This window comes from Lepisosteus oculatus, chromosome 21 (genome assembly GCF_040954835.1).
Source record: "Lepisosteus oculatus isolate fLepOcu1 chromosome 21, fLepOcu1.hap2, whole genome shotgun sequence".
Taxonomy (NCBI): Eukaryota; Metazoa; Chordata; class Actinopteri; order Semionotiformes; family Lepisosteidae; genus Lepisosteus; species Lepisosteus oculatus.
This window is the reverse complement of record NC_090716.1, coordinates 4,268,597-4,293,390: the sequence shown is the minus strand read 5'-3', so window position 1 is coordinate 4,293,390 and position 24,794 is coordinate 4,268,597. Positions and strand designations below refer to the sequence as shown.

Genomic DNA, 24,794 nt, shown 5'->3' with positions numbered 1-24,794 from the left:
AAATGAAAAGGAATCATCGTCTGTCTGTTTTTGTAGTTTATAGGGATGAATATTAATTTACGGCATTGCGTTTTGAATTTGATGATGAAATGTGTGTATTTACTGAGTGAGATTTTTGTGACTTTCTTTATTTTGTAAAAAACGTAATCCAAAATGTGCTGTGTGTGAAATTCAATGTATTGAAATATTGAAATGGTATAGAACTGCTTGAAACAATTGAATATTAAAGGTTATTTTAATATCTATCTTATCCTACAAAGGATCTATATTTTAGAGTACTTTTATTTGCCATAGGTGTTAGTCATGGAGTGAATATAAAGAGAAATTATGCTTCTTAGTTCTTCTTAAACAAATTTTCTTGAGCTGACTAAGCAGAGCTCCCAACAACCTTAGCTCTCAAGTGTTGTGATGATAATCTATCATCACCAGGCGATTACACAATTGGCATCCAGATGTCCCAGGCGCCTTCATTCATACGTCCTCATACACATTACTTTAATTCAATGAACAGTACATGTGGAATAGCCACATCTGTGGAAATTTAAAATACATTTACACAATCAACCATAAAAAAACATTTATTGGGAGTGCAAACACTAATACACTTTTTTCCCGTCTAATATACTATACAAGTTGTATGTTATTTATGTGTTAAAATATCTTGAATTGACACAGATTCTTATTTTCCATCAGAAGGACAACCACTGCATGATGTCAGACTAACAGACAAGAACTGGAGAGGGAGCTTGATGAATTGGGTTCTGCCCAGTGACAAAGCACAGGGCTTGAAGTGGTTTGGTCCAGTTTATTAATGTCATAGTCATTTCATTCTTAATGCTCTTCACCTGAGCTCTCTTTTTGAGAAGAATATGAGCAAAAATGGACCTTCTATGAACAACTGAATAATCATAGTCATAGTTTAAATTGAATTTTATTCTACAAATAAATTCTGTATATAGATTATATATATTCCAAATCCTCCATCATATCAATCTAATAGAATATAGACATATAATAAGAGTGGACTTTCATATACCCTGATTTGATACAAGCAATTTTGTTTTTCTTTTTAAGACAGCAGCTGAATGACAAGCAGGGTTCTCTACAGAAATGAAATTATTGAAAAGTGGACTCTCATAGTCCTGCTGTCTGTTCTAAGATTTGTTCTGAATTTGGAACAGATGTTGGACATGTGGCTGGCGTGCGTCACACGCATGTCATGGACTGATTGGCGGATTGTGTGTGTTTGCTTGCGCTATGCAGGATGGTCAGGGACAGGATAGCATCATGACCTACACTTCTATAGGCTGAAAAGAGTCCATTTCACATGTTGATATACATTATTAAAATCAGAGTATACAAGGACATAATCTCTACAGGAACCTTTACATCAAAGTACATGACAGTTCTCTTGTAGATATTACTGTGCTTAAAGGTTAGGTGTTCTAAGTGTAAAATTTGAGAACAGCATTCTAGGGAGAATGCATATCTATATACTGTGAATATCCCATCCGTCAACACAGACCAGCACACTTGGAATAGCCAGGGATATTGTTCACAAAGTGGTGGCTGATTTGTACTTTCTGCTGTCCATTATCAGAAAGCCCCTTATTCCAGGTTAGTTCTGTCCCTGGAGCCTAAACTAGAAGCACAGGGTATTAGACAGGACGAGCCTCTAGACTGCATGCCGGTCTGTCACAGAGGGGACACTCACTCACTCACAGAGAGACGATTTGGAAACACCAGTTCACCTAGCCGGCATGTCTGAGGGAAACTGGAGCACTTAGGGAAAACTTCACACAGACACAGGGAGGGCTGTGAGAGCAAACTCCACACCATAATCAAACCCTGGACCTTACAGCATTTGAGGCCACAATATGAACCACCATGTCACTGTGCCGCCTCCTGTAGTTTATCCCAAATGGAAAATTCTGGACAGCAGTCCATGCTGATGAATCAGGATTTGCAGAATATGGAATCTTTTTAGAGCTACAAACTGTTGCCTTCTAGTTTCCAGTTATTCTAAAATATGCTATGAAGCTCAATTCCAAAATATGGAATATAGATCTCTTACACAATTCATTTGATACTACTCTACTGCTCCACTACTACAGTGCCCTAGCAGAATAAAATTAGCATCACTGACATACATAAATAACATAGAGCTGGTGGCTACCAGGGCTGTTGGCGCAAGTGTGATATGGCTTGCTCATTCAGAACTTCTCATGGGTCTGAAGGAGCAGATGATTGTATTTGAGAACATACCCTGGAAATTAGTGAGCAGTCAAGGCTGGGGGAGTACTTCTGGTGATACATCGGGCTCCCACAGTGCATTTTATCCTTGGTCTCATGTTCACAAAGGACAAAATGTATTTTGGGAGTTTGTGCTTATTGCCCAGCTTACACCCTGTTAACCAGACACTGTACAAATGTTCATTTTATTCTCCTATCTATCAGGGCACTGTAGCTCTTTTAAAATCTAATTTTCAGAACTATATCGGCCTTTCTGACATCCTGTAGATTGAACACAGCCTTAAATATTTAACACACAACAATATTCTGTAACCTCTATGCACAAATCAGCCTAATGCTTTGGTAGCTGAAGTGCTGTGATATTTATGAGATCCGCCTTTAAATATTGACATAGTTAACATACTGCAGGTTTATTTTGAAATGACCTTTGCTCACCAGGAGCAATTAAATAAATTTACTTCTGGTTGTAGATTTTTATATAATGCTTCGTTGAGTAAAAATAATTAGATATTTGCCTTAACTTGAGGAATGCTCATAATATATTATGTATAGAAAGTCATTCCTGATAGAGGGACAATTCCATGGGATTGAAAAGACAGGGAAACCCTAATGAACTGCTGCCATTTTGATCTGAATGTCTTTATTCTAATTCCTGTGATCTCCATCTTCGACTGTGTATGAAACATGTTCTCTGGCTTTTATCTGTGTCATTTTTGACTGCATTAGCCTAACACTTATTTGTACTGATTTGCACTATATGGAATGACACCTTCCTTCTTTTTCTTGATAGTAGATTATCCATACAGCACTGGAAAATCCTTGCTCTGACCATATTTTGCGTCACGCTTTTTTACCATTAGTCCTGTAGTTAATAACGGGCATCATTAAGGTAAACCCTACGAGCCCCACCTTGCCTGAAAGCTCATCCTGACAAATTCCAATCCCACAAGCTGCTTGTGCCAACAGGACCCGAACTTGCTTCCGCAGGCGTTAACCAGAGATTCCCTCTCCCTCTCCCCCTCCTGCCCGCAGGCTTCCAGAGCGGACATCTGCCCATGGGGGCTTCAACTCCACCATCACTGAATACTGTACGGAAAAGACAAGAATGACAAATCTAGCTGCATGAAGTGTGCATGAGGGACACACACCTACGCTTCAAGCCGATGATGGGTTTGCAGAGGGCCGAGACTCTGTCATGGAAAGTTAAAGGTCAAGGGCGTGTGTGGTGTGCTTCAGGTATAAAACTACCGATAGAGTTAGCCTAATGTTTTTGCTCTGCTCGTTTTGAATGTCCATGGCCATCACTGTGGAATGTGAGTTTAGCTCCCAATGGGGCTCTCTCCCTCCCTCTTCCTTCTTTACCCGTACAGAGGATGCCACATGGCAATCTGCTTCCTGGGGTTGTTGAGCATCTGCTCCCAGTGCTGCAGCCCCGTGCCGCTGGCCTGCAGCCCCAGGGAGCAGTGGCCCAGAGACTGCTGCTCGCCGCCCCCGCCGGCCTGGTTCAGCACCTCCAGGTCCAGGCAGGACTTGGACAGCAGCTCGTGGGGGACCTCGAACATCATCATCTCGTTCCACACGGGGTTCATTTTGTGCTTCACCCTCCGCGTCTGCTTCTTCTTCAGCTTGGTGGACTGGTGCTTCAGGGCCAGCTTCACCGAGATGTCTGCGGAAACAAGGGGATGTTGCCTCACATCGCGCGCGGGGCGAAAAAGCGAGCTGGAGCGGACGTGTCTGGGATTTAAGGAAATCCAGGTATGCCATGCACACAGGCCGGTCACTTTCCCAGTTACAGGGGCACTGCTGTCCCAGCTCCTCAGACCAGTAATTAAACAAATTCATTGATGTTTTAGAAAAATTGGACAAATTTCGAATTAAGCCCAAAATCGTGAACTTCGTGAATCGCGAAAGTACCATGTTGTCAAAAACCCCTGGTCTCACCACAGGCGGCAGTGAGCGCTCACAAGAATTGTGACATGAAGCAGCCCTTCCTGCTCACTAGTCACTGTAATGACTCGTGTAATGTAATGTGATGTACGAGCGAATCAACACAGTTTGTGCAGCCGACATTCACTGCAGAAATGTTCCAACGTGATCTGCATGCAGAGTTAAAAAGTAAGTAGTATTTTTCAGCAAAAGTATCTAAAAAATCGAGAGCAATATTTCAATTGGAATAACAGAGGTGTATTCACAAGCCTGCTTGTTTACAACTTAATAAGGCCGCTTCACCTTACCAGATGTTTTCTTGCCTTGTTCTGAATCGCACAATATGGTGCTGCGCATATGCCTAGAAATTGTCTATTTTGTGATGGATGGAGTCAGAGTAACGTACCTATGACGTCTTTCAGCTTGTCGGACTGCAGGCCGCGTGCCTTCATGACCACCACTCCTAGCCTGTTTGCGGCCGGCAGGTAGCTGATGGACAGCAGGATCTCTCCCACTGAGGCGCTCAGCTCCTGGAAACACAAGAGTGCCTGGTTACCTGTGGGGCCTGGTCTTCAGTCAGACAGGTCCCGGTTTAACAGTGATCTCCGCCACACGCTGAACACCTGTGACCTTGCAGTGCTGTCAGTGAGAGGCGCCATTTTACTCCTCCCATCAGTGCTGCTAAGTGTAATAGGAGCCACAGTGCAAAAAATGGCTGAATAGCAAATCTGATAGATGGTACCATACATGAAGGTGTATGTGAAAAGAAATACAGTGCCTTCATAATATTGTCAGTCAACAAAACATGGGAAACTGTGTTAACTTTACATTCCATTTGGTTCTAGTCAATAGATATTCATTGATGCAGAGTGTCTCCCTGTCTTAAACATCTGCTTTTCCTCCAGGACACTCATATTAATAGCAAATTGGTCCCTGAAGTGCTGTATTCAAATTATCCACCACTGAGGAGAAGCTGAATAACCTGTTCAGCCTAAACCCTGGGTTACAGGTTGATCAAATTAATCTCAGCTAAAAAGTCATGGGATCTCGCTTCTCTTACATTCAATAGTCACTGTGTTTGCATTATCGAATCCAACTTCTGTCTCTTTTACTTTCTAATGAAAATATTATGCATAGCTGCTCCTCTTAGTAAGAGGCAACATTGTTTTTATTTTGAATTTCAGTGATGTTCAATTCACATGAATCCGGCTGCAGTCATTTAAAGGTGTTATGTTCCGATTTGAGACCCTCCTCCGTTTTGAGACATCATCCGTAAAAAAAAATGTAACAATGCAAACCATTTCACCTTTGGTTTATGTAATCAACGTGTAGACAGGAAAGAAAAAAGGAGATGTAGAAATGAATATTAGTCACCTTGACAGCAGCCCACAGTCATGACACTGTGACTCAGAGAGAACGATTTCAATATGATGAGCATCAAAAAGTCATTTCTCTGCTCTGGTATGGTATGTTGCTTTTCTTTTCACTAAGTTAGAATCCCACTAATTTACTAAGGTTTTCAGTGTCATTAAGACTATTCCTTGGAAAAGGTTAATCAAATTAGAGACACAAGTAACAAAGTTCTAGCCTTCAACGGCAAACTTCTTTAATGAAAGGTGTAATTTCTGATGAGAATAATAATAAACACAGCTCGTTACAGCAGTGCCTCAGTTCTACATCTCACTTTTGCTAAGTTAGTTTTGCTTACTTGTCTTGAGTGGCCTCTGGAAAATGGACTTGAACCATGAACCTCCCAGTAGCAAAACCCTGTTGCCGTTAACCCCTAGAGCACCTGGGTCTCCTTTGAAAGCCTTTCTTTTTGAAACAGTAAGGTTATCGGTTTAAAATCTGTCTGGCCACCCCACTTCCACCCCCAATCTGTGGTGGTCAAGCAAGGTGAACAGATGATAGTCCTCTTCTTCCTCTGAATCCTCTGGCCCAGCTGTGGGACTTGCAGTGTCTCTTCTAATAGATTCTAGATTCTAATAAATTCTAACAGAGTATAGGTGACTTACAAGTTTCCATAGATACATCCCGATTCTCTGTTGGAACAAACAGGTTTCTTCAGAGAGGTGAGACATAGCTGTAGAAATGTTTAGGTTGTATTCTTACGCACAATGAAGAAGGAGCCTAGCCCTGGAATGGACAACTTGGCCCAGTCAATCAGCCTATCAGCATGTTCATAAAAGGCAGGAAGAAGTCCCAACGCCTAGAAAAAAACTCTCATCAAAGGGGACAAGATGCAAACTCAGGAATTCTCCACTCAGGAATGCTCAGAATTGAATCCACTGTGAGGCTGTTACCATTACCAGGCTCACCGGTCGGGACACTATCGCCTAATAGTGGCAGGAGCTTTTCATGCCTTCTGACCGTGGGGGTGGAAGTGGTCACAGCTGTGTACGGCAAAAAAGGCACCAGTCACTCATGAAGAACAAGATTCCAAACCACTCGAAGTCTGTCTCGCGGCACTCAGTCAATGTCTCCTGCGATTTTACGGCCCAAATTAGCAGCGTAACGAAAGGAACTGCTTGGCTGACTTTTATGAAGATCATCTCACGGGAAAGCTGGGCCATAAATATTTCAGTGCTTCACCCAGTCGAGCTGTGATCACGGCTGAGCTGTACATCAACACTGGAGGGGCAGATCAATGCTGGAAGGCACAGAGCTGGCAAGGCTCTCAGCAAGACCGCTGCTCCTTCTCCCTGGCCCTGCGTTAATGGAGGGCAGGGGAAAGTAAATCGGTTCGCGTGTTTCTCAAAATACAGTTTTCTATTTAAAAAAATCTTCTCCACCCTCCTTGCTCGGTGGAAGCCAGCAATTGTGGTGCTGTCAGGTTCCTGCTCATCACTGTTTCCCCTTTTAGGTTAAGACATCTTGAAATGTAGGAAAAAAGACCTTAGCAGTCATCCAGCACCAATGCTGCTGTGTAGCCCTATGGCATGGTGTTCGTCTATTAACATATTGGTTGAATTAGGAATTCCTGCATGTCACATTGAATGAATTACAAGTGGGCACAGGAGACAAACAAATAGAACCACTGGCGTCAGATGGCCTGTCATTAGAATTCCAATAACCTGGAGGAAAAGCGTGATGATGTGTATCTGTGTATCATTGACTGCCAGCAGTTCATAAAGAATCTCGGGCCGAATGATGAGACAGGCTTTGACGCAGCTGAGCCTGTGATGGACAGAGCCCACCGCACTGTTAGTAAGAAACAAAATGACCAAAAAAGCTTGCTTTTGTATATCAAAGAGCATCACAATCTCTTTGATTTAGCAGTGATCGTAGAAAAAGACATTTCCGTTTTAAGAAGTGATTTGTGACGACTTGTTATGTTACTGCGATTGCATTCTCTTGGGAGTTCATTTAGGATGTTTGTGGGACGTGCATAATCAGCAGTCTCAGGAATGCCTAAAGGATTTGATATCTGAATTACTTGTTCCAATAAGCCCAAACTTTTCTATGCATGCAGGGAGGGAGGACTAAACAGATGAGCAGATTGAGAGACAGACAGGCAGATGGACTCCCAGCTCACATCGTGATCGTATTTCTGTCCTCTCACTCTCCCACACAGACAGCGTTTTTCAAGCGATGCCAGTTACGCAGGAGGGAGTCTTGCAGCACCAAGCCGTGAGGTAAGCAGATCCTCTCGGAGGGAGCTGCTTTTATAAATAAACCATAGCGCTCCTCAGAAATATTGTAGGAGGATAATGAAAAATTGACAAGGCTCGGAGTGCAAGAAAAGCCCTCGTCTGTTCTGTGCACCGGCCTTGCCTTCCCATCTGCTTCCCTTACTGTCATCGTGACGGTGGTTGCCTGGCCACCTTCTTTTTCAAGGGAAAAAGTCAAAGTATTTCTCTTTTTTCAAACCGACTTATAAATCATTCATGCCCTTCCTTCTGCAGAAAACACACGAGCCTCTCAATTTGGAGATGAAATCCCCTGACTGCAGCCCTATGCTGTCTCAGTCTCTCTGCCTCCTTCTTCAGCTTTTCCTTCTCATCTTTTTTCGTATATTTCACCCACAGTGCACACACACTCACATCCCACCACACTCCCACCCCCCTCCCCACCCCGAGTCCCTGGCAGACCCAGTGTTTTCAGCATCCCTGCCAGCTCTTTCACTCTCCTGAGTCCCTGATGACGCAAATTCCTCTCGCTAGCACCATCTTCTACGCAACACGAAGGCAGTGTGCTTCTGAAAGCTGAACCTCTCTACCTTCACCTCCTCCAGCCGGCTGGGAAACGAGCTTCATCAGAGCAGTGCACGGAAATCTTACAAGTCCTGCTCGGTTTATTTGTTTGCTTTTATTGTTAATCGCCGCACACAGAAGCACAGGAGGTCCTGCACCGATTACGGCTGGGGAGAGAGGACCGCAATCGCTCAAGGAGACAGGACGCTCCTGGCCCTTCTCCCCAGTGTCCTGAACATGGCATCACAGGAGGCTGCTATTCTGCTGGCACTGTGAGTGCTGTGATTTAACCCTTCAAAGGTACACTGCAATGTGCAGTTCATTTGGTCAAGAAAGTAGCTGGGTTCTTGTGTTTCTTTTCTTCTCTTTTCAGCATGGAATAAACCTTCCTTTGCAGTCTATGCATGCTGACACAGCCCCCTATGTGAACTACTTTTACCCTAACTTATACTACACCAATACCCCCCCTCCCAGCATTTCCATAGTGAAGGCAGAAAACAAAATTGAACCGTTAAATAAGTCAATACATCAATCCCTCAATTCCATTTCATTGTTTTAACTGCCATAGGAGAGCAGGATCCCAAAGACAGCCTGAGTGATTATTGCCGATTGATGGTTGATTATTGATAGTTTGTTATTGATGATCGATTGTTGATGATTGATTATTGATAGTTTGTTATTGATGATTGATTGTCGGTTGTTGGTTATTTCACAGACCACGAAGAGATCGGCCCTGGCCCATTCTGACCCCCAGAGAGCTAAAGTATTTGGATCTTAAAGAGAGAGACGGGGTACCTGCTTAGGACGCTGGAGGTCGACCCAGCAGTCGGCGTCCGAGAGCATCCCCACGTCGGCCAGTTTGAATCTCACCACGCCCAGGTTGGCCTGCCTGGAGTAGCGGTCACAGCTGTACAGGGACAGGGCGATCTCCCCTTCCACCTCGTAGCCCTCCGGCAGCGGGAACCCCAGGGGCTCCTCCCAGAGGACGTGGGGTGTCAGGCGCCTGATGGACGTCTGGGCCTCCTTCCTGCCCGTCTCGGTCGTCATCAGCCCCACAATGTAGCCGTCTGTCCCCGCCTCCACGCTCACGTGCTCCGCTTAGTGAGTTAAAACAACAGAGCAATTCAGTGCTCGGCTGGCAGGTTTGAAAGGTTGAAGACCTGCGCTGCACAGAGAAAAAGGGGGTGCTTTTTAAATAAATCCTTTAAATGCCATCCTCTGTGGGCTCTCCATCCATTCCTATGTGCATTGATTTAACTAAATGTAAAGGTTTAAACCTCAAACATAATATCAATAAGGAAGGCTTTACAGAAAAGGCTTTTTTAGAAAGAAAAGCAATGATAGGAAACTTCAGGTCTGGTTGGTTTAAAACCACAAACCAGTCATGGACAGAATAATTAGGATAGCATTATTGCTACCATGTTGTTTGTGTATTGTCTCTCATTCTAGTGAAGAATAACAATTACTGATTCTTACAAAATATCAGGGCAGAGGGTTGCACTGAAATGCAAAGAAGCAAATTTGAGGCTTTGCTGCTGCAACAGACTCGGTACGCAATTTTGCATGTTTCGGAAAATGCCCAAAGTTTCAGCACAATGTGTTTAGCCCAAAAAATTACAACAGGCAGCTAGTTCCCTGTGGCCACAAGACCAGAAACCTCAACTCATTTCCCCATGAAACCCTAGTCTCAAGCTAAGAGCGCCCCAGAACGACAGGTTAGATCTGTCTCAACCCTGAAGTCGCTGCAGAAGGAGATTCTCTGGAAGAACACAATGATCTGACTTGCCTGTGGGTTAATGCTGCATGGGGAATACAGGAGCATGCTGAAACAGACTTACAGTAAGTGCAAGTCTCAGGCAGCCTTCTTCTCGTCACTGCTCATATAAATCTGCACCTCTGACAGTGTGGCGCAGGCTCTTGTCAAGCAGCTAGACTGTGCCTACATTTGTGTCAAGGTCAGTTAGAATCATGTGGACTTTTCTGTTTTGGCTTGCTTGTGTCTTTGTTATAATTGGGAAGCTCTCTGCAAACAGTCAACAAGATGTGCCCAGGAGTCCTGTGATTATTTCCAAGAGCACTTTTCTTTTTGCTGTCAAGTACTGCTGCTGTCTCGTTAACTCACTAGAGAGAGGAGAATGTTTTCAACAAGAAACACCTGGTGAAATGCGGCTCACACTCATATCTTATAGAGTGCAAGCAGTCATTAACAAACATGCAATAAACAGATGGTTTGTGTGGCTTTAACCAAACCTTTGGAAATGCATTATTAAATCTGAAGCAAAGCTCAATACTAAGAAACATCCACTGACATGAATCAAATGAAATTATATTTCGAATTTCATTATGAACTACTCTATGTACTGTAAAGTAACTTTGACCTGTTCTCCCACATCTATGTTCTTCTAGGTTAATTCTAAATTTGAGTTAATATCTGGTAAATGATGGTCCTGAAAGAGTCTTGATTTAAGAAGTAATCCTAATGAAGTTTATAGGTGCTACAACTCAGACGAAAGGCAATATATTTCCATGTCTCATATCAAGCTCTTTTTAGAGATTGTTAGGCAAACAGAAATGACATTAAAAATGTCTTCCTCTTAGGCCCTAGTGCTCAATATGTCCCTTTCTGCGCAGTATGGAATATTATAATCAGTGCACTTCTGGGTGACTAAAGAACTGACGCAAGAGAGCTGGCTGGCAAAGAGCAGTAAAAAATTGAATATGAAATGAAGACGCTCTTAAGCACACCAAGAGAATGTGAGATTCCTTCCCCCTCTACATAATATTAAGTAAGAGCAAACCAAACCTTGGTTAGCAATCAATAAGAGATGAATGCCTGTTTTAATAGGCCCTAGCAGTAGACTGTCGATAAGTACATTTAACAAGTCTGAACAGCTTACACCAACAATCAAACACAGACCCCAAAAAAACAAAGTTTTAAATTCAGTCAAATGTGTCTATGAGCTAAAAAACAATCTAGAGCAATGTTTATGTTACCATTTACTTGATCGTTTGCAATGATCATTTTTTAAAAGCTACAACTTGTACTGATTAAAATATAATCCTAATTTGCATTGAATACCAGTTGAGAGAGTTTAGCTGTAAAGAGAGTAGTTACAACTGATTATTTATTCAGTCAGCATGCCATGCAAATTAGGACAGCAGTTTGAAGCCAAATATAAATGACTGCTCTAGATAAAGAAGGCCACAGATGAAGAAATATACTTGGGATGCTTTTTATTGTTTAAAACTGTTGTATTGTCTGTTGTATTGTCAAGCCCCACCTGGTAATTTGGTAGCAATATAAATTTAGTAAAGGCCTTAGCACTCACTTTTAAGGTTAATTGAATTCAATTTCAGGAAAACCTTGACATCCTGCGCTGTGTCTGGGGAGTATGGGGGCAGGTGGCAAGCCTAGAGTCACTGCTATCAAAGCCTAAATAGAGTCTTTGCTTCAGTTGAAGTATACTGTGGAATGGTACTGTAAACAATCGTTTGAAATCAGGGAACACAGGGCACTAACTCATCTAACTCTCCGTGAATAAAAGAAAAGTAAATTGATACTTTTATCCACAAATATTGGATACTGGGTGTCCTTTAGCTGTGCTGCAAATTTACATCTAGTAGAAGTCACAGAATAACAGTGTATTTCACTGTTTTCTTAGACTTTGAGAGCCAGAATAATTTAGGATTTCTGTCAACTGTTTACCTGTAAATAAAGACAGAATAATCACTTCAAAAGAGATATGAGGGCATTTAAATCTTAATACTCTGTACTCTGTGCATCCTGGTTTGGTTGTGCTGGACACAGTGGCCCTGTAACTGTTCCAGGTAAAGATGATTGATTTAGGTGTGCATTTAGATGCAATTCAGCAAAGTATTAATCCACAGTTATGGAAATACAGGTACAGCAGACAGACATTAAATGCACATGTGCATGTGGAAACATACTGACTCTGCTGTGGGCAGAGATGCTCAATACCTTCAATGACTGTGACCTGCAGCTCCTTCTTCTGGGTGTGGTAGGTCAGGGAGAAATGAAGTTTCGGATTGAGCATGGAGCTGCTCGTTTTCATCTCCCTCTTCGCTTCCTCGGAACTAGGAATGCCATCGATGGAGTCTGGAATTCATTGTTTATAAAAATAAATGGTCATGAGCTCAATACATCCAGTTCCCAAACCTTGGGTCAGTGTGGGACTTGGATCCCGGGTGAGATGTTCCTGAAAAAGCTTCCATTTCAGGAACATCATGGATTTCATGGGAAGTGTCCATCGCAGAGCTCTCTTTCAATGAACTTGTTCTTAAAAGACCTAGGCACACCTGGGCCCAACACCAGCAGCAGTAGCACACAGTGTAGATGGAATCATAGCCTCACATGCATTTGCAAACTGGAGAACTACTACAGTAGTTGTTCCAGAAAAACGTATAAAGAAAATATTGTTGAGGTTGTATTCACCCCTATTCACTGTGGAGGGCCCTTCTAATCACTTCTCTGCTTCCTGCCCAGTGCACTCCCTCAAGCTCCCCTGTCCATGTCCTGAAACAGTTGTAAAAGTTACAGGACCTTCCCCGAGGCTCAGGAGATCATGCACCGGTGGGCCGGGCAGAGATGAATGAATGACAGATGCTAGCAGTGTAAGTACCAGGCCCTACCTCGATGACGAGGTGTGAATACAATCTTTTCTTTTTTGGAGACTTGAGACTGTTGTCCTTTATTTCTTATGTAGAGGATAACTGGGATGTTTCCCCAGTGCCAAAAACAGGAATACAAATGTGACTTCTGTAGCTATGCTCTAAAAAAACTCATTCTTGAGGGCCTTTTTTACAAGCTAAAGAGCCAGCCTCATGTGTCACCATTAAATGCCAAGATAAGGGTGAAGACAGAACATAGATTTAATCACAGAATATACAGTGGCAGGATATTGGTGGTGCAGAATGCCCTGCAGGTGATGTTCACTTGCACTCTTGGTATGTTTTTGTATGTTTCTCTGTGTGTAAAACCTAGCTCCTTTGATGCCGCAGGCATTTCTGAGAAATCAGACAATAAAGTCTTATCCTATCGCAACATTTTAGGCGCCTGTCACAGAATGCATATTCTAACGTCCAACGGTACGAGAAATTCACAAAGTCAGCCAAACCGGTTACAGAGACAGAGACCCGCAGTGGGACAGCCGACGGCACACCCACACAACTGGGCTCTAAGAGGTTCGGCTCTCCGGGTGAGACACCTGCGCCGCTGGTGGGAGACTGGGACCTGCGCCAACCTGCCGCAGCCGTTCACTGCCGGGCGCGTTACGAGCTCGCAGACCGGAGGAGAGACGCCTCTCTCACTGGGCATTGACTTCCGAGCGCGTCGCTTCGCGTTAGCCTGAAACCTCCTGGGTCGACCTCACGGAAAGCCGGGGTCTGACAGACGAATGCGGCGCTTTTCTGAATTTGCATTTTGGTCAGACGGATTACAGATTTCACTCGGGCCTGAGAGAAATGTGTTCTGCGTATATAAGAAATCACAGATGGCAAGGAAATCGCAGCCTGTTTTTTTCCTCTGAATTGAAAGTTCCTTTAGTATGGAATTCAGGCGTGGATTGACTCGTGCACATTTTCTTTCTTTATTTGGTTGCCATTTTAAATGCCACTTTGTTTATCACGACGAGCTCTTGTTTGCTTTCACCATGTACATTCAGTTAATTAGTTAATTAGTTAATTAGAAGCCTACGGTAATAAAAAAAAACTCATTAGAGAATAGATAGAAAGTGATTCACCTGTAATGATACCATTAGCTCTTCATTATTAAGCAAATTATCATGTCATAATTGATAGCTTTTTTCTTCTATAGGATATCCTCAGTAGACTTAAACTCTGGCAGTGACACTACTGTCAGTGCCATACTGAGGAATGGAACTACACAACAGTCTAAATTAAATTCAGCATAATTTCCTCACTGCTCCATAAAGATAAACTGCAATTTTTGGTAATTGCTGGGACCTTCTTACAGTAGACGCTGAGACGTCTAGTGCCTTTCTAGTGTCTTAATGATATTGTAAAAGATGAAATGTCAGAGATAAAAAAAAGTTAAAACAGAAAATGAATTACGTTCAAAAGAATTAGAGGGAATTTGCTCTTTCCCTGTTGTGTTTTTTTTAATCACTAGTGCATCTACTCCTATCTGATTTACCTTGCCTGGGGATGATAAAGACCTCTTCAGATCCCTCTGTTGCTAGGTTACCGCGGCCTGGTTCTGCAGTGTTCTCAGACGTAGACTCGGCTGTTGTCTCTAAGGTGTAATCTGGGTAATTAATCACTTCTGAAGAGGTGACCACCGGCTTCGGCTTGTAAATTTTGGGAAATTTCAGCAGAGTCCTTGGCTGTATGGGCTCCGTGGATTTTTTGACGCTGAACTAGAAAACAAACGACACCCCAAGACAGCAGGCACAGGAAAAAACAAGATGGATTAATTTGAATACTTGCACTCATTTTTCACAAATAGATGCTACAGCCTCCATGTGAATATCCCATATTCCTGTTTTAAAAAGACCAAAAAATGTTTAAATGCGTTTTATTCAATACTTCTGTGAAATGGGACAGTGTTCTCATCCTATGCGTGAGACGTCTCTGGTGAAGAATATGAATATTGAATAGAAAAAAATACATTTTACTTTTCCATTTTTGAATTCACCGTCTTAGAGATAAAGACTTCAGTAGCACGTAGCTTTTAGACCATGCCTTTCCAGAACTACTATCAACAGATCTAAGATGTTTTTTCAAATCTTTTTTTATGAAAGTGTGGTTAGAAAAAGGAGAGGAAATGGCATATTTAGGGCAGGTATCAAACTAATAGAGAGAAGTCATGTTGCGTAGAAATACACTGTAATACCACTAATCTGGAGCGCTAATAAGAGTCATTCTTATGGCCTCAGAGGCTCAGAGAACTGCTGATGGGCAAAGCAATTACAGGGATGTGTTCAATCGCAATAATTGGCTTAATTACCATTTGCTCACAAGATGAATTTGGTTGTTGTGTAAGGATCTATTTCTGTAGTGCTATTGAGATTTCATCAATAAGATCCATTATAGTGCAAATGATGCCAGTCTTTTTTTTTTCCTCAACAAGTCTAATTTTCTCAGTTCCATACAATTAAGACAACAGTGTGAAGCAGGATGTACAGGAATCATTGCTCATATTCTGCTGATGTGAAGATTGAGATAAATTCATTGTGGCGCTTCCTCCTAATGCTGTACTTACTCGAGCTGTCTCGTCCATAATGTGAAATCACCTCAATACCTTTTTCTTCAACTAGATTAACATCGACCCGAAATGTATATTGATGTTTTCACTTGCGAACTGCTGCCGATGGGAATTGATTCTGAAGTGCCTCCACTCTGCCCTCAGCGCTGACAAGGGCTTGATGTTGAGGTGTCATGGAACGAGAGCCGTTTTCTTGTGCTTGTCAGTTTACAAAGGGAAATTTATTGGATAAACTTGGAAAGGGGATAGAATAAGAAAATGTTTTTCAAAACCTGGGGCATTAGTTGGGTGACTGGCTTCAGGAAGATAAACTGCTGTCAAACATTTCTGCTTTTGGTGTATATATATATTCTATATACTGTAATTCAACGCTTCTGTTTTCAAAAAGTATCAAAACTGTGTCAGAAAGGTAAAGTGACATCTGGCTTAACTAGAATTAGGGCTGGAGCTATGTAAGCACCTCTGGACAGAGTAAGCATTATGTGTGGCACAAATAACTTTTCCGAGACTTTTGCAAGACTCTTGAGTGCTCAAGGAAATCATGAAGGACACCACTGCCATTTCATGGCTCTTACAGTCAGAGCTGTGAGCCAGTTCGATGTTACCTGAAACGGACATTCAAGTAGAGAAAATGGCACTGGGATTGTAATGTTCAGTGTTTGCCTCTGAATTGCCTGGTGTAAAAGCAAACAACTACAGTATGTGCCTTATGCTCGCAAGTCTTCCCTCCCATCGTTCTCACAGAAACACTGTGTCCTTGCCCTCTCTCACCTAAATCCCTCTCCGGCAACAAGTATCTGCCAATGCTGAATGCAGAGCTAACGCACAGTATTTGCAGGGATTGTGCTGAAGATATGTCTGCTCTGTAATATCTGTCCATTTTTAACTGGAGGGTGGAGGCCAGCTCTCTGGAGTGTTTCCTTCTTCCTGACAGCGAAGCAGTAGTGCAGCTCTAGGTTTTTGCTATTACAGCGCATTTTTCTCACACTAGGGAATGCTATTTAATTACTCTCTACTGTATATTTCAATGCTTCCAAAACCTTAAGAATCTCAGGGGGATATAATGGCTAATGTATGCTCTCAGAGAGTACAGAGCATCGCTTTTGTAACTGGAATCCAGGTTCGGACATTAATTTCCCACCTAACTCATCATTGTCCTAATGCCTCACTTGCCTCATGAGAAACTTGTGTGCAAGGGCACATCTGCACGGTTTCCTATAAAGTATTACTGGAGACAAAATGTACTGTCAGGGCTTCTGCACTGTTACTGATATTACAATCCATCCACCCATTCTTTACTACTTATCTAGTCTTTGTGTAAATGAAATGCAATTTGTATACTGACTATAAGTGTCAGGGTGTGTTTATAACAGTAGGAGCCACCAGGCCTCCTCAGCTCTTGCCAGAACGTCTGGTTTCAGGTGCTTGCACTGCAGTTGAAAATGGTCTTGTACCAGAAACAACCATGACAACAGCGAGTTTCTCAGCATTGCTCAACATTAAAAGCAGGTGTGGGCCTGGTCAGTACCTGGATGGGAGACCTCCTGGGAAAGAACTAAGGCTGCTGCTGGAAGAGGTGTTAGTGGGACCAGTAGGGGGCGCTCACCCTGCAGTCCATGTGGGTCCTAATGCCCCAGTATAGTGACGGGGACACTATATTGTAAATAGGCGCTGTCCTTCGGATGAGACGTAAAACCAAGGTCCTGACTCTCTGTGATCATTAAAAATCCCAGGGTGTTTCTCGAAAAGAGTAGGGGTGTAACCCCAGCGTCCTGGTCAAGGTTTCCCATTGGCCCTTACCAATCATGGCCTCCTAATAATCCCCCTCTATGAACTGGCTTCATCACTCTGCTCTCCTCCCCACTGATAGCTGATGTGTGGGGAGCGTTCTGGCGCACTATGGCTGCCGTCGCATCATCCAGGTGGGGCTGCACACTGGTGGTGGTGGAGGGGAGTCCCCATTACCTGTAAAGCGCTTTGAGTGGAGTGTCCAGAAAAGCGCTACATAAGTGTAAGCAATTATTATTATTATAATTATTATAATTATTAAAATCCTTGCCAACACGTTTTGTACAGGACTCCAGATTTCCCAGGCTCACCTGCTGAAGTGCACAACACAGGATTACCTCTCTGAAGCCTCAAATCACACATCGCACATTCATATTCACCTGCGCACGCACACAAAATAATAATAGGAACTGCAGCACATTCTAGAATAGAAACCATGCTGTTTAGAGCAATACAACCCCTGCAAGCTGTGTGGCGCTTCCGAGGTTAAGAGCTCAAGGCGGGGGAGCTGAAAAAGAAAGTGTTGCTCAGTGTTCCTCCCCCTCGACAGAGCAGGGAGGCTGGGAAGCAGGGAGGAAAATAAAATGGCCCAACGTTTCCCATTTTAAAGAGCAGCGCTAGGCGAAGGGCAGGAATGCTCCCGGGCCGCCTAGGCACACACACAATGCGGGGAGCAAGTGGGAGGAGGGGGAGGGGGACAGGTCTTTTGTCTCTCTGGCTCCATCTTTTCCTGTCTTCCTGTCTTTTTCATGTAATGTCTGAATCAGCGACCCCTCACCCCAGGGGGGCCACTAGCGCCCAAAGGCAGCTATCCCTCACACTGCAGCCTTCCGTAAGACAATAGAGAGCATTAAGAATGAAGTTAAAAATCTGCAGCTGCCAAATGGGTTGCAGTGCTTTGTAATCACTGTATTGCCCGAGATCAGTGTAAATAACATGCTGTACAGACACATAGGTTCAGGTAACTTGCTTGTTATGTTACATATCATGGTCATTTGCACGCTGAAAAAGAGCCATCTTATTACACGTTCATGTTTCCGGCTGTCAAATATATATAAATATATAAATATATAAAAGGCATTAAATGGTCGCACGAAAGCTCAGGAATGGCTGTTTGTGTTACACAGCTGTCCGTGTTCATCTGGCACGCTTTCGAGACTTAGAGGAAAGGAGGAATGGAGGAAAGAAAACGAATGAACTGAGGACTCGGTGAAGCCCAGGCCCCGACCCTTCTGTTAATCACGCAATCTCAATCCCACTATCATCAAAACGTTGAGTTTTTTTATTTGGCCTTTGTGGGTGGTTCAAAGTCTGGGGCATGAGCAGTGCTCTCAAATACACAAATGTCTCATGGGCTTAGTTACACCTGCCTTAATTAGACAACCGTGCTATGCAATCAGACTACTTAATAAGCTGCAGAACTGTTATATTTCTAGCCAGGCTCCAAGGTATTTTATATGTAACATTCATTTCTACGAAGGCAGTGTTTCGAGAAATCAGTTGTGAAACACCTCTGGATAAACCCTATTAACTCATAAAATAATTAGGTTAATTGTTTAATTGAAAAAGTACAAGACACTGAAAACTACATAAATTGATTTTGAGATCCCCGCTTAGGTTGTAAGGAATAAGTGAGACTAAGCTGATGGCGTATCGATGATGTCAGTTTATGAAGAATACATTTTGACGCCAAGCAGCTATTTATTAACAGTCTCTTACTCCGTGTGATTGAGAAACTGTGGGACGTGGTGGGGGCACCGAGAGAGCACTGAGGAGGAGGTGTCGAGGATAAATATCTGTGACAGCAACTCTGGCAGAAAACCCCAGAGGGCAGACGGAAATGCTCAAGTAAGGCGAGGTTAGTCAATGGTTGTTTGCACACCGTGTCAGAGGGAGGCTGTCTTGCTCCATTCCCCAAAGAAAGAGCTTCTTGCAGAAGAACATGCGGTACTGCCCAGTGTAGAGACCAGAGTCCCTGCCCTCCAGGGAAGGGATTTCAGGCTCACGAGCTGATGGATGGTGCCACTCAACTGCAGCACCCACGGAAAAGTGAGCTGCCTTCCTCATTTTCGAATGCTAAATATAGAACACTTCGCCTCACAATACTTTGATATTCACTGTTAGGGGGCAGCATGGGATTGATCTATCACATTACACCCAAACAAACTAAATTCAAGGTTTCCATTTGGTTTGCTGCTTTCACCATCGTTATTATGAACCCACTACCCAGCAGCAGAAAAAATAGAATTACCTTTTGCTCTATTAGGGCTTGTTAAAAGCAGTAATGGCCTGCTTCAGATGAAAAATGAACTCGCTACAGATCATCTTACTTGGTGTACAGTATGTTAAATAAAACTGATAATTTCATTTCCTTCTTTCACACAGAAAATCTAAACAATTTGTGTACTAAAACGCTGCATCTTGAAGCCTCCAGACATACATTTCTTTTCTGAAGAAAAGGGAATATGACTTGAATAACCCAAAAATTCCAAAATGCAGGACTACAGAAATGTGAAATATTTATATAAATATATAAATATTGGGGTTAGATTTACATTTTGTATATTTCCCACCACGCGTAAGGAAATAGGCAAATAGTCAGTTCATGAAATTAACAGCCCACCAATGAGATCTCAAAGCAATCCTATCAGAGAACGACAGAGAGCCACACTAAACCCCAGCCTTTATTCAATTTACTGTAAAATTATTATCGTACAATGTGAAGCAAAGGGTTAATAGCAGGAGATTCTTCACAGAGAAAAAACATTCCATTGAGCTGCTTGTTGTATTCCAGAATTCCAGATAATATTTTAAAAACTGTTGTGTTGTGAAGAAATTGATTAAAAAGAAGATTTAGTCAGACACAGATTGCCCAGTCATTGACACATGATAGCAGCAGTAAGCAGATCTTTTTTTGTCTAGAATCATCTGTTTGTTTTTTAGTCTTCAACAGCAAAACTGACTCGTTCGGACTCCTAATGTGTTTGCCAGACATTACAAAAATAAAAATCATAAAATCTCTGCTCATAGCTGCAAAAACAAAAATGTCTTTGAATGGCCAAGGATTTTAAATTAGACATCTAGGGTTAGAGCTCTCCAGGGAATAATCTGCACTGGGAGCTGAACAGTTTGTACAGGGGGTATGTGCAACGATAAGGTTTTCTCAGACAGCAGTCGCCCAGGTTACTGGGTCATTTCTCTGTGCTTTACCACTCACTCAGCCTCTCTCTGTCTATGCCTCACGTTCCTGGTCTCACTTCGGATTTGAGCTTTAAATGCACATTTCTAGCTCTAAACTGGAGATTGCAAGAATCGCCAAGTCTGCCAAGAATATCGGGAATCCTTGAAAAAACTAATTGAAAAACAAGACAAAAAGGATTTTAAATCACATTTTGCCCTAATGTGACAATGTCCTGCATCAGAAGGGGGCTTTACAATTTGACCGTCTTAGCTGGTATGTCAGGTGTTGTGTGACAAAAAAGGAACATACAGGCACAACATTCTGTTTGGAAATTTCAGCAAATTTCAGAAATTTCAGCTGTTTGATGCTTCAAACAGAACTAAGTGTTTGCTGTTTTTCTTCATGTCAATTGAAGAGTCAAAGGTTAGTTGAACAGGAGCATGTATAGTAAAATCATTAAACTAAACATTTATTGTATTCATATTGGAAAGACTCCCTAAACCTACAATAATGCCCAATTAACTGATTGCACTTCACTGGGAGAGTTTTTATACAGTATTACCAGACAGTTAATACTCCAGTTTCGGTATTGAAACACAGTGCAGGTGGTACAGGCTGGAGCAGTGTTTTGTGCTACACAAACCTTAACCTGCACATCTGTACTCCTGTCTCACACTGCTTTAATCTGGAACCGTTCAGATGTTGTGTCTCTGATTCACCCCTGTATCTTTACCCAGCGCTAACAGTTTTGCCTGTCACTTCCTAAATTAAAAACCTTGCAGGAACACATGCACAGACGCACGTCCACACAACGCTGTATTTGCCAAAGGGTTTACCTGCTGGGCGGAGTGGAGGACACTAGGTTTTGTCTTCTCCGGGTCTGTTTCTGTGTCTTGCTCAGACAGCCCCTTCCTGTAAGACTTGCAGAGAAGTGACAGCCCGCATACAGCAAGAATACCTGAAGCTGTGCCCAGAGTGGCACCCAAGGCAATGATGGGGGTAGAGAAAATCATGCTGGAGCCACAGGAAAAATAGGAGTGAAAATACTGTCTTCTTAGTCCTTCAACCACATCATTAAAAGTCCTCGAACGTCCGCATTAAAATTGGGCTGTTCCCCCCAGTTTCGACAAGGACCAGCTATAAGACTGAGCTGCTCCTGCACTGCTGGGATTCCCTGCTCTGCTCATCCAGCGTGGAAACGGGATATTTCCCTCGGCACACTGGTGTGGAAGGACGGCGGTTCCTCTCGTCTCCTCTGATGAATCCGGGGAGGAGGCGAGAGCGAGAGAGACGAGGCGCTGGGAGCAGTGCCACTCGCGGCTCGTTCAGAATGAAGGCTGCTTCATTGATGCTGCTCCCACTCCCCTCCTCCCTCTGCCTCCTCTGAGACTCTGATGTGTAAGATCTGTGTGACGTAGCAAAAGGGCAAATCTCATTACAACCATTAACTCTTCGACAGCAAAAACACCGATTTGATATGAACTCTTCATTTTCTTAGAAAAACCTGTTCTCTTCTCATGGTACTGTGACCAGTTCTATTCCTACCAATGTCACCAGTGTTAATGTTAAGTATTATTTACATAAACCCTATTTTTATTCAACCATTTATTACAAACCATTTATCTGCCATTATTTTTTCTTTTATTATAACACGTGCTTCGGGATTATAAGGAACAAGTTAACTGTGATGGACTCAAAAATGGAACAGCGACGCAGCACTGCGATCCCCGCGACCCTGCCAGGTGACTGCAACCTCCATCTTTCCAATCACAACTCCACGGCAGGGACACTACCCCTTCTGCACTCTTTCAGCTTCACTCTCTCTTCCTCTGCCATTGCTCACAAAGGCAGCTGTCCAGGGACTGCCCCCACTCCTCCCTCCACCCTCTCCCCCACCCCCCTTGACTAGCTCCCTCGCTTTCTGCTCTCCTTCCCTCTCTCACTCCCATATTCCTCCACCACCAGCCTCGGCTGTCGCCTCTGGGCGCCGCCTCTGCCCTCTGTCTGCTTCCCCTGCTCAGGGCAGACCTGACCCCACCAGGGCCCTTCACTTCTCAGCCTGCCTCCCCTGGCCCGGCTCTCCTCCATTCTCCCCTCAGCCACGAGCTGCACTCAGCTGAAAATGAATGCAGGAGATCTGAGGTGGCTGTCCCTGTCTTCTTTCAGCTCCTTCTCTCTGCCCTTGCCTCTGCCAAACATTCCTACTCCCTGTCTATCATCCAACTGTTCTTCTGCCTACAGGCCTGGTGTGCTCTTCTCCAACCCCTTCTACCATGTGAATCACTGCCTCATCAGGGTCACCTCCAAAATCTCTCATCTCCACAAACCCTTCAGCCACCACCTCCCCTCCACAAACCCCTCTCCTGCTTCCTGCACAAGCTCTCCTTCCTTAAACCCCTTCACACCCCTCTCTGACAGAGACGTCTCCGCCTTGCTCCAGGGCCCTAAACCTGCCAGTCTTGATCTCAGGACCAACTCCCCTCTTACCCCTTTTTTAAAGTGCTGCCCCTGAATGTCCTTCCATGTATCTCCTCTGATAGTTAACAAGGCTGTGGGGCGGCGCTGCAGCCAGATAGATATCTGTGTCTCTCTACAGAGCCTAGTCTCTGCTGACATTCCCGACATTAGAGGAGGCCAACTTCATTTTTACTCAGTCCAGGGCAGTGCAACAGGGTACAAAAGTGAAGATGGGTGCTCAGCTACTGTCATGTTGTACTGTTGCCAGACAGACTGTATTATTATTTTATCATACAATTTTCTCTGGTTCATTGTATGTGACTTGACTGGGTTTTCCAAAGAATCCCCTGCCTCACAGAGACGAAGCTGTTGATTGATACTGCAGGTATCAGGCAGGGATCATCCTTAATTATTTACCCTAAATAATTGCGTAAGGGACGTATGATCATTACAAATGACAAATTACAAATAGGTCATACCAATATGTCAATCACTTTTATTTGTATACAGCGCCTTTCAATCCCGGGCACTGTCAAGGCACTTTACATAAATACACATTCAAACGATGTACAGCATGCAGAAAAAAAAGAAAAGAAAATACAAAATAGTTGTATAAATATCAAATTAAGAAAAAAAAAGAATTAGGTTATGAATTGGAATTGGCCATTGAAAACAAGTACGTTTTGAGGAGAGATTTAAAAAACCTCAGGAGCTTTTTGGATACGATGAGGAAGCGTTTTCCAAGGGTGAGAAGCTGAAAAATGCTTGATCCTCTAACACTTTATTGTAAATCTTGAAGGTACACAGGAGACTGACTGTGCAGTGCCTAAAGCACGATTCTCTCCTAAAAATAAATTCTCTGCACTGCCCAGAGCGTCCCCCTTCACAAATATTTGCCCTGTTCATTATGTGAAGAAAGCTCTGCTGGTGACACGATATTGAACCAGGTTCACATCTGTCCCCAGACAGATAGATAGATAAGGCTTTATTGATCCCGAAGGGAAATTGAGGTGTTACAGCAGCCCAGCCCAAGACAAGCAAAAACAGACATCAGAATAGACTAAAAGTACAGCAATACAAAATCAATATATAGAGTTAGGTGTGTGCAAAATATGCTCATAGTCACTGTAAAACAATAAAATGTGAGCAAAATGCGCATAGGTATATACAGATTGAGTGTCCAGAAAGTACAATAGTGCAACATGCTGTCTGTGCATGAGCAGATGAAGGGCTAACAGTCCTAGCCTAGGGCAGGTATTGGAATATAAGGTATTAGAATCACTTGCTTTATTACTCTTATAGCTTTCAGTGAAAGCGTAGCAGGAGGAAAAGTGGCTAGAATAGTCAATGTATTTCCTGTTTTTAAACATAATACTGGGTCTAGGAGGCAGGTCTGTTGTGAATCTCTGGATTTTTACTTGGCCAGTTTGCTATAATCAGTCTACGGAAGACAATAGATTTGTATGAGGGTTAACATAAAAAATTGAAATCTCTCCAGAGAAAGCTATTGGGCCTTGCAACATGAATCCAGTAGATGTGAATGAATATAGTTTACATTCACAGAGAACTCCAACAAAACATTTAAAAATACAGTCAGTGTTTATATTGATGCACCTCTGTGTGCATCTCACAACAGTTTTGGGCTTTTTATGTAAAAATTAAAGAATTTATAAATATATCAAAATGCTCTAAAAGAGCCCAAATATGTACATATTAGCTTTCTGGTCCTTTGGATAATTATGTAATAGACCCG

The 24,794-nt window shown here is 43.0% G+C and overlaps 1 protein-coding gene across 1 annotated transcript; it reads right to left on the bottom strand.

Annotated features, from left to right (window-relative positions):
- Positions 1 to 562: 562 nt before the first annotated feature.
- syt13 (synaptotagmin XIII) lies at positions 563 to 21,981 on the bottom strand. Its single transcript, XM_006642701.3, has 6 exons — positions 21,421 to 21,981; positions 14,545 to 14,767; positions 12,352 to 12,489; positions 9,168 to 9,469; positions 4,586 to 4,709; positions 563 to 3,919 (listed from the first exon to the last, which is right to left on the bottom strand). The coding sequence occupies exons 1-6, from the start codon at positions 21,595 to 21,597 to the stop codon at positions 3,612 to 3,614; spliced, it is 1,272 nt and encodes a 423-aa protein (XP_006642764.1). The 5' UTR covers positions 21,598 to 21,981; the 3' UTR covers positions 563 to 3,611.
- Positions 21,982 to 24,794: the final 2,813 nt, after the last annotated feature.

Coding starts and splice junctions, on each gene's coding strand:
- syt13 (XM_006642701.3), bottom strand. CDS start 21,597: ATGATTTTCTCTACCCCCATCATTGCCTTGGGTGCCACTCTGGGCACA. Junction 12,490..14,544: donor CTTTATCATCCCCAGGCAAG/GTAAATCAGATA, acceptor AATGAATTCCAG/ACTCCATCGATGGCATTCCT. Junction 3,920..4,585: donor CAAGCTGAAAGACGTCATAG/GTACGTTACTCT, acceptor TTGTTTCCGCAG/ACATCTCGGTGAAGCTGGCC.